At 43.4% G+C, this 14,617-nt stretch overlaps 1 protein-coding gene across 1 annotated transcript in view; it reads left to right on the top strand.

Moving 5' to 3' along the window:
* Positions 1–14,617, top strand: part of LOC138246476 (IgGFc-binding protein-like) — a 372,467-nt gene that overhangs the window by 236,646 nt on the left and 121,204 nt on the right. Inside the window, exons 21-22 of the mRNA XM_069201113.1 lie at positions 8,079–8,649; positions 13,221–13,819. Coding sequence (XP_069057214.1) covers positions 8,079–8,649; positions 13,221–13,819 — 1,170 coding nt within the window. The remainder of the gene's footprint in view (positions 1–8,078; positions 8,650–13,220; positions 13,820–14,617) is intronic.

Genomic DNA, 14,617 nt, shown 5'->3' with positions numbered 1-14,617 from the left:
GGATGCCTCTGAAGATGAAGCAGGCCTGAGAATCAAGCTTGACAAGGTCAGGCAGAAGCCACTATGCTTGCACACCGAGGACGTTCTCTGCTCTTCCATGGGACTCTTGCAATCAGAGGGCTTAGAGGAAAAGAGAAAGGACGACCTCCACCCAATCCAACATCAACTTCTCATAAAAAATAATTTGTAATTTGTTGCAGGACATATAAAAAATCTTCAGGCATCAGTATTATGGATGGGCGTTGATGGTCTGAGCACATGACTGGCAATGTTTGACGTAGTGTATGCTGTAGGCACGCTAACAGTGAAGTCTTCTCACATCCTTTTCCTTCCATTCTTTCTCTATACTATCCCTCTCATAGTAATCATTGCAGTCATCAATGCATCACAAGGTATAAAATGAGTATCCTCACATCTGCATCACAGTCTCGCCGATGACGCCATCTTTACCATCATCCTTGACTAAAATCAGGATACAAAGCTCTAAAGGCGCTTTTTAAGCAGGGATGGACAAAAAACTAAAGTCAGCCCTGTCAAAAATGTTTACACCAGCCCTGCAGTGCAAGAGGCCACAATTGACTGCCCTGTTTAGCCCAGTGTATGAGATGCTAGGAAACTAGATGTCATATAATAAAGGTTGTAGGTAGGTAGTGGAAAATGTCATTGTGGTCAAGCATGCATCAATGTACTGTTCTTTCCTTCTTAAGGCATTGATGAGGGAGGCTTTTTAGTGTTGGTAAACAAAACCATTGATGAGGCGTGTGCTAATGGGCTTTTTATTTTTGAGGTTACCTTATTGGTGAACCAGATGTTTTGATTTTTCTTAATGAGAAGGATATTGTCCACAAATCATAACAGTCCTGCTGATGAGGTTATTAACTAGGATTTATCTGCAGCCCCACAATGGCTAGAGACAAGTAATAAGGTCTTGGACATCGACAAGGAGGCATTCATAACTTGGGTGGTCATCCATGAGGAGGTATTTTGCTGCAAACATTGGGTAATTGACAAGGCCACATTTGCCAGTGAGTCAGTCATTGGCCTGGTGTATTTTTTAGCAGTAACAGCAGTTTCCTCGCCATCTAAAAGGGTCTAAAGAAAGAAAGAATTTCATGTTTGGAGAAGCAGTACTTGTCAAAGCAGGGACCTTGACATTTTTCACATCTTTGGATATACCCTCCACATTTAATTGTTCCTCACCTTTGGATATATCAGATAGTATTTTTAAGTGCAAACAATCTCTCTCTCTATCTCTCTCTTTCGTCTCAGGCCTTCATTATGAGTTCATGTATAAATTCTGATCATCTCTCTCTCTCTCCTTCTCTCTCTCGTCTTAGGCCTTCATTATGAGTTCAGGTATAAATTCTGATCCAATTACAAGTTCTGTGATAAGTGTCACACCCTCACCGTTTTTGCTGATAAATTAGGGCAGGTCAGACCTGCCAAAATCTATTGGAGGGAAAAGCCTGGGTAAAAAATCAAAACATGCACCACTCGGTGTGTTAAAACCGATTCCACCTGTTATGCTCCATTTTCTGTTTAAAAACTCGGACCAAGAGGTGTTTAGCAGGATGCAAACAACTCACACTTGGGTAGTGGAATGTACCATGAGTAGTAAATATCCCATCTTATTCCGATAAACTCGTAATGAGGGCCTTACTTTGAAGTAAATGTCAAACAGTGCAGCCTTAAAGAAGGAATTTCTGGGAAACAATTAATGCATTCTGTATAAAGTAAAAATCTGAGAAAAAGAACTGCAGTTTTGAAGACTATGGGCCAGATGTATTAAAATGCAATTTTGCATTTCTTAAATAGCGACTTCATAGAAATCGCTATTTAGAAAATGCAACATGCCACGTACAAAGATACCGATTTTGTAATAGCAATTCCTACTAAGTAGGAATCGCTATTAGGAAATCGCAAATAAGAAATCCAATGCCATTTGAGACAATGGGCTGGTTTATCCTTACTATGAGTGCTTACTTCATATCTTAACACGCATTGATGGCGGATACCTTAACTCATGCTCACCAAAACAGATTTGATCTAGCTCTCCTGAATGAATTAAAACTCAGTCACCATAAGTGGTGTTGGTAGTTATCTCTCTGGGCTCCACCCTCAATAATAACTTTACTCTATGCATCACGTGACATAGCTAGCCTAAATGGCTAATTGCCACCTACACTCCTTGAAAAAATGAAAGCATTTTCTTCGGGCCCACTAGGGCTGCAGAATACCCCTTAATTATTTCAAGAGTGGGCTGTGTACATGTCATTCTAGCCAGAATAGCGCTCACTTCCTTCCCTCCACCAAATACCAGACTCACCACAATAGCTAGAGTTCTGGCAGATGTTAAGACATTTCATCACATGCTGCCTTTTCCAAAGGACCTCCATTGGCTGTCTCTTGAAGTTAGGATCAGTTAAAAAATTGCTGTCTAAACCTTAATCACAAATCTCTCCATACCTGGCTCATCTCGTGAATGTATGTCGGCGAACAGGACGCAGAAAGCAACAATTGCCTCATGCTGGAAACCGCGAAATTCAGAGCTGCTCAAGCTATGAAACAGTCCTTTTCCAAAGTCACCACAAATCCTTTGGAACGCCCTCTTCAATCTCTTGCGAACTCGAACCTCAGTTCTGACTTTTAGGAAACACCTGTAGATGAATTTGTTTTTGTGATATATGGTTTAATCTCTTGTCCGTCAAACTTACTTCAGCCTTCCAGGAATGTTGTCCATTTCAAACGAAATGGAACCTACTCTCCTACTATGACATTTGTGTATTATTACATACTTAATATCCTCAGTGTATTTTGGCTGTCATTGTTAGTTGATGAATAGCTGTTGTAATCTTTTAGATCATTTTAAAGCACTCTAAGGCCCCTATGTGCAGACCTGCTACAGGAAAAGGTTACATAAATAAAAATATAAATGAGCCCATGTGCAGGAGAAACAGACCATGGTCCTAAAGTAGGGTATGTGGGGTGCAAAGGGCACAAACAAGAGCAACGCAGGACTGTTGGACTTTTGCTTATGCAGGGTCATCCCCAGTCTTTTTGCCTCCTGCCTCCTATTTGTTTATGACCTGTTGCTGTTGGCTTTTTAACTCTGAGCACTTTACCACTGCTAACCAGTGCTAAAGTGCAAATGCTCTCCGTGTAAATTGTATGTAATTGGTTTATCCAAGATTGGCCTATTTGATTTACTAGTAAGTCCCTAGTAAGGTGCGCTAGAGGTGCCAGGGCCTGTAAATCAAATGCTACTAGTGGGCCTGCAGCACTGGTTGTGCCATCCACACAAGTAGCTCTGTAATCATGTCGCAGACCTGCCACTGCAGTGTCTGTGTGTGTATTTTTACACTGTAAATTCGACTTGGCAAGTGTACCCACTTGCCAGGCCTAAACCTTCCCTTTTCTTACATGTGAGGCACCCCTAAGGTAGGCCCTAGGTAGCCCCAAGGGCAGGGTGCAGTGTATGGATAAGGTAGGACATATAGTAATGTGATTTGTATGTCCTGACAGTGAAATACTGCCAACTTCGTTTTTCACTGTTGCAAGGCCTGTCTCTCTCATAGGATAACATGGGGGCTACCTTTAAATATGATTAAAGTGTATATTCCCCTAGAGAGTAGATGGACATGTGGAGTTTGGGGTCCCTGAACTCACAATTTAAAAATACATCTTTTAGTAAAGTTGATTTTAAGATTGTGCGTTTGAAAATGCCACTTTTAGAAAGTGAGCATTTTCTTGCTTATACCATTCTGTGACTCTGCCTTGTTTGTGGATTCCCTGTCTCGGTCAGTTTGACAATTGGGTTGTTTTTCACCTCGCACTAGACAGTGACACAAAGGGAGCTGGGGTGTAACCTGCATTTCCTGATTAGCCATCTCTGCTAGGAGGGAGGGGTGGAGTGGTCACTCTCATCTGAAAGGACTGTGTCTGCCTCGGACAATGCAGACTCCAACCCCCTGGTGTGTGTCTGAGGCCTTGCCTGGGCAAGGCAGGATTTCACAAGTAGGTGTGAGTCCCCTTTGAAGAAAGGTGACTTCAAAGACTAAAATGGGTATAAGAAGGGCACCCAAATCTACAGACTTTAGAAACACTTCTGGAACCAAGAGGAACCTCTGCCTGGAGACGAGCTGATAGCTGAGGAAGAAGTGCTGCCCTGCCTGTGACTGTGCTTTGTGGAGCTTTCCTGCAGTGCTGCTTCTGCTAGAGTAAGAGGGCAAAGACTGGACTTTGTATGCCTTCCATCTTGTGAAGAAATCTCCAAGGGCTTGAGTTAGAGCTTGCCTCCTGTTGTTTGAAGTCTCAGGGACAGCAAAGACTTCTCTCTGCCAGCACCTGGAGTCTCTGGAGAGACTCCTGCTCTGACAAGTGGTGCCCTATCCAGTCCCTGGGCCCTTGAAAGGAAAGCTGGTGGAAATCCAAGGAAATCGACTTCGGACGACTCCGGACCGACGCCGCTGCTGAATCCAGTGACGCCGCCTGCACCTGACGCTGTGACCTTCGCTGGAACGCGACACTCTTCGCAGGCCCGACGCCGTAGCAGCCCCGCTGAAGTCCGCGACTCTGTGGAAGTCGCCGCACCACGTCGTGACCGACGCCGCTCGAAGTGCACGGATTCAACGTTTCGCACAGCTGTCGCGATCCCCGACTTCGCGCATCGGCTTGTTTTCCCTCTTCACCAAAGGTACTGTACTTGGGGGTCTACACGACTCCGTGTCCGGCGCCGCTGGTGTCGGCTTGTTGGGAACGACTCCGTCACGACGCCGTGTTAACATCTCATCAAAGCATTTTTGTTTCTAAGCGCTATTTTTAAGTTTAATCTTTAAAAATTCATAACTTGACTTGTGTATGTCGGATTTTTGTCGTTTTGGTCTTGTTTTGTTTAGATAAATATTTCCTATTTTTCTAAACCGGTGTTGTGTCATTTTGTAGTGTTTACATGAAGTTACTGTGTGTGTTGGTACAAATACTTTACACCTAGCGCTCTGAAGTTAAGCCTACTGCTCTGCCAAGCTACCAAGGGGGTAAGCAGGGGTTAGCTGAGGGTGATTCTCTTTTACCCTGACTAGAGTGAGGGTCCTTGCTTGAACAGGGGGTAACCTGACTGTCAACCAAAGACCCCATTTCTAACAAGGACCATCTAAAGACTCTAGATCAGGGACTCTGTCCAGCGCATCACCAAAAGGAAGTGAAAGGATACAGAGAAAGGGTCAGGGCAGGAGTGCCACAAAGGAGCACAGGGAGGGTGATTGCTCACCAGATAGCATTTAGTCCAGCTGTGCCTTTAAATTGCTCCTTGGCACCTAACCTGGGCATGCTGGTTTAGCAACTCTGGACTCCTTGAATGGGGACTTACATGCAGGCATGGCCAAGTACAGCAGAACAGGCCAGCAGAGCTTCAACAAGCCACCAGGCTTCTTCTTAGCCTTAAAGAAGCAGGCTTCAAGCGGCTCCATGTTATGAAAGCATTGCAAGCAGGATCCAAGTAAGCACTTTATAAATGTAGCTTTATAAAGTGCTGGAGTTGGGCTCCACCTTATATCAACATACTGTTGTAGAAGCAGTGCTTAATTTGTGCTTGTGGTTTCCGGTGCGGAGCACCAGCACTTGTTTTTGAGGACTGGCACTTATTTTTCTGCCTCAAGCATTTGCTGCGAGCAAAAGGCACATATGGGATGGACGGAGGAAGAGAAAAACGAAAAAGCATCACAAAGGGAGAAAGCAGAAAGCTGCAAGAGTAAGGTGAAGGGGTAGGGAATGGCTGTAAATGGATTAAGAACGCCGGAGCTGGCTTCGGGATTACGCTGCCTCAGTATTCCTTGCTTGCACATTTAATTGCAGCAGCCGCCTGTTTAAGAGGAGAGCATTGGCCACCAGCAAGTTTTTATTTACAAATTAAGCACTGTGCAGAAGTCCAGTACCGAAACTCTTGAAGCAGATTCTAACAGTTAAAAGATACAACTATTAAGAAAGGAAGGTGTTTTAAACAGTTCTTTACCTTTTACTATAAAGTCTTTAAGAAACTGCTGCTCAGGTGACATCAGCCAGGTACATTTTCCAGTTGCTGGCGGCTGTTCTGGGAAACCGTGTGCTTCCTCCCCTTGGGAGAAAGGCTGGAAGAAAGAAGAGGGAGTACGAGCTGGACTGATCAAGTGGTTTCTTTGTGGGATCGCTCCAAATATTATTTGTGTGCCATTTTTGGTGTTTAATCCTGCGTGAACCAGATCAATAGATCAATGGAGAGGGCTTTGTATCTGCCTCAGAGAAGTACTACTGTGCACCTCATGCTGTTGGCTGTTTAGATATACCCTTTCGCTGCAATACATGAGGGACTATTTGACTTTTAAGTCATTACACACTAATTTCTTTGTCATATACACATTGTATACATAAAGCTATTTGTTTTCACTACATTTTTTTTTTTCTTCATAATTGTCTTTTTTATGCCAAAACCAGGGCTTGTGTGCGATGCATGACACTGAAACCGTATTTTATATTTCAGCTCAGCCCATCAGCCCATCGTGGCGCAGACGAGATAACAACTTAGTGGTAGTTTATACATTTTTTCAGCTCCTGTTAGCTTCTCAGTTCCGACAAAACAGAGTTTTTTTTTTTTTTCAACTTCCACCGCCAACTGAATTTTACTCAGTGCCGCCTTGCAAGATTTCCTTTCATTAATTATGGCTTCTGGGACCTTATTACTAAGACAAAAGCAGATTTTTTTTTCTTTGTTTTTTAGATAGTGGCAAGAACCTTTAGTGTGTTTCTTACGTTCGCTTCTTTGCTATAGAAACAAAGGTAGGGTTGTAATGTAGGCTACCTTGCCATCCAATCTCCTTTTCAACTAAAAACAAAAAAGACTATAATGAGGGCAGGTGAGTTTTCACCATAGTCTTGTGTTGACATGCATATCGGTCTGGCTTTAACATACACAAGCATACCCAAGCATGCACAAATGTGCACTTGTGCATGTCTGTATTGCCGTGTGTTACCGTAGTAAGGTCAAACCCATAGTCTTTGCTAAAAGAGAAGCAATGAGTTGTATAGATTTTTTCAACATAGATCTTTTCGACCTGATAGGCTATTGCTGTTTTTGACCTGACAATATCACTCGAGTTCAGTTGAGTAGTTTGTTTAGGAAGTCCTAGGTTGAGCACTGTGTTGTTCCTATACTCTGAATTCTTTAGGCCAGGCTCCAAAGAAGAGTATGAGGGAGCAATTCTGAGTTCAGGAGGTAAAGAGTTCTATATTAGTTGTTTTCCTTATTTTATTCTCCAAGATCTTCTGGTTTTTTTTTGGTACCACTTAGAGATGTTATTCGCTGTCAAAGTATACTTTAGAAACCTAAGCCTGGAATTCAGGCTAATTAGTCTGTGCCCATGCAATGGTAAACAAGACTTCTAGAATGGGATAACACTGTCTTCTCAAAACCTATGGCATCGTACACCAACAATCATTCACAAGTTTATAAAATGCTCTCTTGCTCAGTTCACGCTTATGATCCAATTATGTGAAAAAAAAAAAAAAACACTGTAATCGCACCATTTTTTAAACATTAACTTCGACTTAGCTTCGGTGCTGCATAGGCAGTTTTTTGCAGAAGGCTTCATGTCAGAACATAAAATAACATCACATAACACAATTTTGGTATTTCCTTCCATTATCATGACAGCAGGCATCTTAGGTCATCAGTTTCTTAAGTAGAAAGGAAAATAATAGACTGTTAGGGCCTCCCATAGGTGGGCTTAAAGAATTCAGAAATAATACAAAAGAGGAATTATATGAACCGTTTTTTGACCTTTTTCTACATTTTCAGAAGTCTTTGAAGAGTGTTGAAGATATTGAACTTTCTGTGATGCTGTTACTAAACTGGAGCCTCAGACGGATCATTTGGAAACATAATTTGTCCCAAATAAGCACTTTTTACGAATGCTGATATTCCAAATAAAACATGTATATGCAGGTATTCTGTTTAGCATGTAATGTCTATAGAACTGTTATGAAACTGTTATTATGTAATGTGTTGTTGAACACAACATAACTAGTAGTTATTGATCCATTTCCTTTAGGTGAATGGTATTTTATACAACTTGCCCTATGAGGAAGCTGGATTACTTAAAGTGTACCAGAGCGGCCTTCAAGTGCTGCTAAAAGCAGAGAACGGGCTTGAGGTGAGCTTCGACTGGATCTGGCATGTTGTGCTGACCCTTCCCAGCAGCTACTATGGCGCCACCTGTGGCCTCTGTGGGGATTTCAATCAGGATGCAGAGGATGACATGTTTGATCCCAGTCGCAACCAGGTCACTGACATCATAGCGTGGGCTGGTAGCTGGAAGGTATACGACCGCGACCCATTCTGTTGGGACTACTGCTCTGGGGACTGCCCTACCTGTGAGGAGAGCATGAAAAGCCTGTACAGCGGCAACCAGTACTGTGGGTTGATCATCAATAGCACTGATGGACCGTTCCGCGAATGTCACTCCAAAGTGAACCCCGATAAGTTCTTCGATGACTGTCTCTACGATGTCTGTATGAACGGGGGAGCTAAGCAAATTCTCTGTCAGGCACTAAGCTCCTATGCCAGCACCTGCTTGAAAAGTAGTGTCACCCTATATGACTGGAGGATGCCGTCTGCATGCCGTAAGTAACAACCAGCTAACTCCATTCTGTGAGAGACATTAAAGGTCTTAGTTGTGTCATCTCTATTGAATCTTAAAGCAAGCCTTAATATACACCAAGGTTGTTGAAGGGAAGTTGCATGGTATATTGGTGATAAATACTTGTAACATGTTCTCTCTGTGTGACGTGTTGACTAACCTTGGTACTATATGAGTAGATGTGTATTTTTACCCGTTACTGTCTGTGTTAAATACCAAATGCTCTTGGTTCATCCCTTAAGTTGTTGATTAATGAGTTATGGTCAATGCTAGACATATTTCTATCACAAGATGAGATGAAGTGCAAGTCCCTCCTCTCACATGGGTCTGATCAATAGCAACATCGTGGCCGGAGACCACCCAGGTCCCCTTTGTGAGGAAATCAAGTATTTTGTCTAAACGTGACAGCTAATTACTGTCCTACACTATTGAGCAAGAAGTTAGTTTATACTTTTTTTAAAAAATCCTTCATTTACAGTTGTAGGTCATACTATGAGTAAAGTTAGTCTTTTGGTTCCAGTTTAGACTTTTGGTGTAAACTTATGATAAGAGTCTAAACTTAGACAAGAAGTCTAACGTTACTACAAGAAAAGTTAGACTTTAGGTCTAAACTTAGACTTTTGGTCTAAACTTCGACCTTTGGTCTAAGTTTACGTTTATGAATCAGGCCCCATTTTGGTTATGATATTATGGTATTAAACCTTGTATTTTTCTAAGCCAGGATTCTTTCAGTAAGTAAAAACATTCTCTGTGTGAAAACTGGGCAAACCTTGTCCAGCCTAAGCTGTTGACTTGGCCATCCCCTAGGCTCCTGTGCTGTTTGGTGGTGTCCACTACAATAACTACACTACAATAACAAAGCATTATACAGTAATACAGCATCTACAGTAGGTGTGGGGATACATTTTTGCATGTGTTCCTCATATCTGTAGTTCTTTGCTTTGATGCAACTAGCCTCCCGTATGTTGCCTACCATACAACAGTAAGGGAATCTAGATTAAAAAAGAAAAACATTCACATGTCTTCTTAGATCTGGAGTTGAAGATGTTAAGGGAGGGTGTACAGTGAGAGCAACATGTGTCAGCAACGTGTCTTTAGAAGTGTAGTAATGCGTTCAGGAAAATAAAATTGACGTTGATTAGGGACATACTGATCCTTCGTTTACTTGGAAAAATATAGATATTTTCCCAGAATCTGAATCTAAGTAAGGTTTATTGTATAGTTCATAAAAACATTACAAAAAAGTACCATGCATTCTAATAAATCGTTCCTCAATAACATAAGAAAAAACTCAAAAAGAACCTGACTCCATCCCTTCCTTCCTACCAGTAATATCCTCATTTTATCTATTGTACATTCGGTTAAATCAGGAATGATACTAACTCTAGCAAAATCGAGCCCTCATTTAGATTATCTCATAGAGGTATCACAAATACCACATTTCAAAAGATAGGATTAACACAAAAATGAATAAGCATTTTCAAAGCCCCTTTCAGAGGGCCATGGGACTAGCAGGAGATTCTTGGCCCAAACATGGGGGTTGAAACCTTTTACTCCTGATGTCCTGGATCCTGAGCACCTGGGCTAAGTTCCCCTTAAACGCTTGACTCTCAGTGGTAGCGCAGGTTGAGCAGCGTAAGGCTTCTCAGGTAAATTGTGGGTGAAGGTAGACACACAGGCTTGAAACTCAAAATAAGTTCAGCAGCAGCAATAAATGATAGTCTAGTCAAATACTTGACTTTTATAAAAAAAGTAATATTTGTATACAAATATCAAATAAAATACAGCATTCACAAACAATACACTCAGTCCCCTGAGGTTAGGTCTCTAGTGTTTTAACCCCAAGTCCAACTCCCTCTCATTAGAGGTTATTCCTCATTCACTACAGGTGACATTCAGGTTAAGACCCACCAATAATCTGAGTCTCAGGAGTCCTACTCCAACTCTCTATAAAGTCAAAAGGGTTTCAGCACTGAAGCACTATATGGCAGGCAAGTTCCCTCGTGCCTATAAGTCAGTCTTACTTGCACCAGCAGGACCTGCGCAACTGGAATCTTGGAACACCCCCTTCGTGGGAGTGGCTGCTGTCTCGGGTGAGTTCTTCACACGTGGCTCAGGAGGTACATTGATTGTTTGTCCTCAATTCTCTCACACGCGGTCCTGCAAAGGCAGCAGCCAGAGGTTCCTTGATGGCTCTTCAAAGCTGTTTTGTATCCTAGGATACTCCATACAAGTCAAGTGGGAGCAACAGGGCAGGAGGGGACAGGTGGGGGGAAATGCAATGCTCCTGGTGCTAGTTCTCAGTTAGGGCTTGGGCCTTGCCGAGTCACCACTTTGGCCCCTCCTCATGCAACGGTTCTGACCAGACCCGCTCCTTCTTTGTGCCCTCCTCCCTCCCTTATGGTCTTACTGTCCTCACTCTCTACACGGGCTACTTCTCGCCTGGTTCAGCAGCAGTCTTCACAGTGGCCCCACGTGGCATATGGGGTCACCCACTGCACTCCCCATAGGGGCTATAGCCCGATTGTCACAACAGCAATCCTTATGGTAGGCTCACCTGGTATACGAGGTCGCCAACTTCAAACCTACACACGGGCACCAACCCAGTCAGTGCAGCAGCCATCTCCTCATACCTCGCTACAGAGATTCAATTGCCAGGATCCCTCTCTGGACCTTGCTCCATCCAGCGCTTTCCTCTCCCTCACAGGGCGCTCTGGTCTTGGCATGCAAGCAGGAACTGGCCCTTCCAGGCTTCAGTGGCAGGTGATTTTGGACTCTTTGGGTGATGGGCACTCACTCAACTGGGAGACTGGCAGACCTTGACCTCCCTTGCCGATCACAGGCAGTCGACTTGCAAAGGTTTTCCTCCTGCCCAACTGGCTGCTTGGCAGTTGACAAGTTTGGGGGCCTCAATCTCTCCTTCTTATTATAGTACATTTCCAGAAAACAAATGTGAGTTAGAGTCAGAGTCTGTGAAGTTTATTTTGGGGGTCTGCTTCCTTATGAGCTGCCCTCCCCTCTGCTTTGCCCCTCCTCTGGAAAGCAGTCTGTCACAGTAGATTCCAAAACACAGGCCATGGGAGTAGTTAGATGCTCACACCTGGATTTTAGCAACAGTGATATGTGTATGAAAAGGTTACTCTTTGATGTGAACTGAGGAGCTTGACTCTCCCTCCACCAGTGTGGGTCCCACCCAGCTCACGGCAATGAGACAATCCACAAATCTGTCTGGGGGATTCCTCTACTTCCCCATACACCTCCAGATATTGCTCCAAATCCGAAAATGGAACCCAGAGTCTTCCATGTATTGTACCTTTCACAGGCACACATACACCCAAACACACACACACACACACACACACACACACATAAATATAACACCCATGCACTGCACTGCATCATCCCTGTATTCTACCATTCACAAGCACACATACACCCAACATATGTATAACATACATGCACTGCACAGTGTTTGACACTAAATCGATGCAGGCCAAGGGTGAGTTAAGAACACAGCAGTGCAACTTTAAATGAGTGAGCCTGTAAGCCTCATTCAAATGACACAGGTAAAAAGACTTGTTTACTTCTTCTGATCACTACACAGTCTACTGCCACGACCACGCTCCTGGCAAAGGCAGTAGTCCTTCACCACTATGAGTGTAGTGCTTTAGGTGCCCCTCCCAATCCAAAAGACTGCAGTCCATGAGACAGGCCTATGTCATGGAGCCCATGCATGATCTGTGTTCTCCCAGGACAACAAAAATCTGAATCTGGGATCCAGACATCATCACAGTTGGGGCACTCAGGACAGGGGTGGTCGTCCATCACCATGCAATAGACTTTTCCGCCCCAACAATCATATTACCATGAATTTAGCTTGTGGAACACCATCCAAAAATGGTGGGTTCATAATTTTTTTGTATTTACCGATGGATGTTTAGCATTAATGTTTTGCTGGTGGTAAACAAAAACACAGGTGTTTGAACAGGGAGTGTAATTACCGCCTTTCTAGGTACACCTATACCACAACAGAAAAACTGTGCTAAATGTGCATAAATCCTCTTCCCAATTAGTTAACACAATCGTTCACAATTTCTCCAGTTTCTAATTGAGGGCCTTAGTATTGTTGTTGTATAAGAGGCATTTTTGTTACCAAAACATAATGGAAATACAAATATTGTCCTTGGCTAACTCGAAGAGTAAGATGAGACTGCCAGCATTTAAATTTGCAAATTCTGCGCTTAAATTACTGAGCTATCTAAAAAACATTTTGCACAGCTTTCATCTCAGGAGGGGAATCCTTACTATTAGTGCATTAGCACCTAAGACCTGGATAGTGATGGGCATATGAACCCCAAATATGACTTTTATGTACAACTCGATAAGATTTAGACACAGCATTTTTGTTGTATGCATTATGGTCCCTACCACGCCTGCTGTACCACTCAAAGCATCCTTTAATCTCATTATTAAATTTAATATAAGGAGGTTCTTTTGTGGCCTTCTCCATGTGTTTGTCACCTTGTTACTCACTGATTAATTTTGCTATTACAGCCTTGCCCTGTCCGCCAAACAGCCACTATGAGGCTAGTGGAAATGCCTGCCCTGCTACATGCCTGGACAGAACTTCTCCAGACAGATGCACTGACCCACCAGTAGAGACCTGCCAATGTGACCAAGGCTTTGTCCTCAGCTCTGGCGAGTGTGTCGCCATCGACAACTGTGGCTGCAGTTCTAACGGTGTGTACTACAAGCCCAATGAGGAGTTCTGGGAGGACAAGAACTGTGAAAGGCAATGTAGGTGTGACGAAGCCCTGGGCATGGTGGTGTGCCAAACTGTGAGATGCAAAGACAGTGAAAGATGCATGGTGGCAAATGGTGTCCGCGGCTGCTTCCCAGTCAGCTATGCCGAATGTTCAGCCAGGGGAAACCTGCACTACTACACATACGATGGGAGGCGTTTCGATTTCATGGGCACCTGTGCTTATCTACTGGTTGGAACGACGTCCGAAGATCCTGCATTGACTCCATTTAGAATTATAGTCAAGAATGACCACCATGATATCAAGGCTGTATCATTCACCAAGGAGGTGACACTGGAGCTGTATGGGTCAGAGATTACCTTGAGCAAGGACTACCCTGGAAAGATCTTGGTACAGTATGATCTCTTCTTGTAACAAGAGTGATCTGAGTAGATTATAAGACAATGTTATCTGAGCGGTAGTGTCAGCTAGGTCATACGCAGAGAGAGCCAGCAAAGCTACCCCCGTGAAGAGTATATTTTTTTGCCCTCCTTAAAGACCAAACGTTAGCAGGGCTAGTACATGGATCACTGGCTTCTAGAAATAGATTAATTTTACTGCCCCTTGGGCCCTACACTTGAGTGCTTCACCACAAGTCCTACCATGGGCCAACCCCTAGAATTGCTTCACCCACCATTTTTACCAGCAGGATTGATGTACTAATTGGACGGTTGATGGTGAAATCATTTACAATCACCTCGTCCCGCATACTACAATCCCCTCCTCCTGTGTTAGAAAGTGAGAACATATGGTGATCCACTAGGCTTCTTACACCTTGAACTTTAGGAGCCCATATCAACAATCAGGAACCAATACAAATTGCGAATGTACTCTTTTAAAGCAAACATGTTTAATTTAACCAAATAATTTCGATACATTGGGCCTGATTCACAAAGGTACACTTCTGTGGAAGTTTACACCCTTTCAGTATTAACAAACTACAGGGCAGATTTATGGAAAGTGGCACTACACCTAGTGCAGCACCACTTTCCTTGCGCCCCCCTACTGCCACCATGTGTGCGCTGTATTTTAAATACAGTGTACCATGGCGCAGGGTAGGGGGCAATAGCTTCATTCCATGTGACTCTATTGGTGTACTCTGCAGGAGTAGCGCCAAAATGTTGGCGCTACTCCTGCAGAGTACATAGG

The sequence above is a fragment of the Pleurodeles waltl genome, chromosome 7 (assembly GCF_031143425.1).
Source record: "Pleurodeles waltl isolate 20211129_DDA chromosome 7, aPleWal1.hap1.20221129, whole genome shotgun sequence".
NCBI lineage: Eukaryota > Metazoa > Chordata > Amphibia > Caudata > Salamandridae > Pleurodeles > Pleurodeles waltl.
The sequence above is the reverse complement of the archived record's forward strand: the minus strand, read 5'-3'. Positions and strand labels throughout refer to the sequence as shown.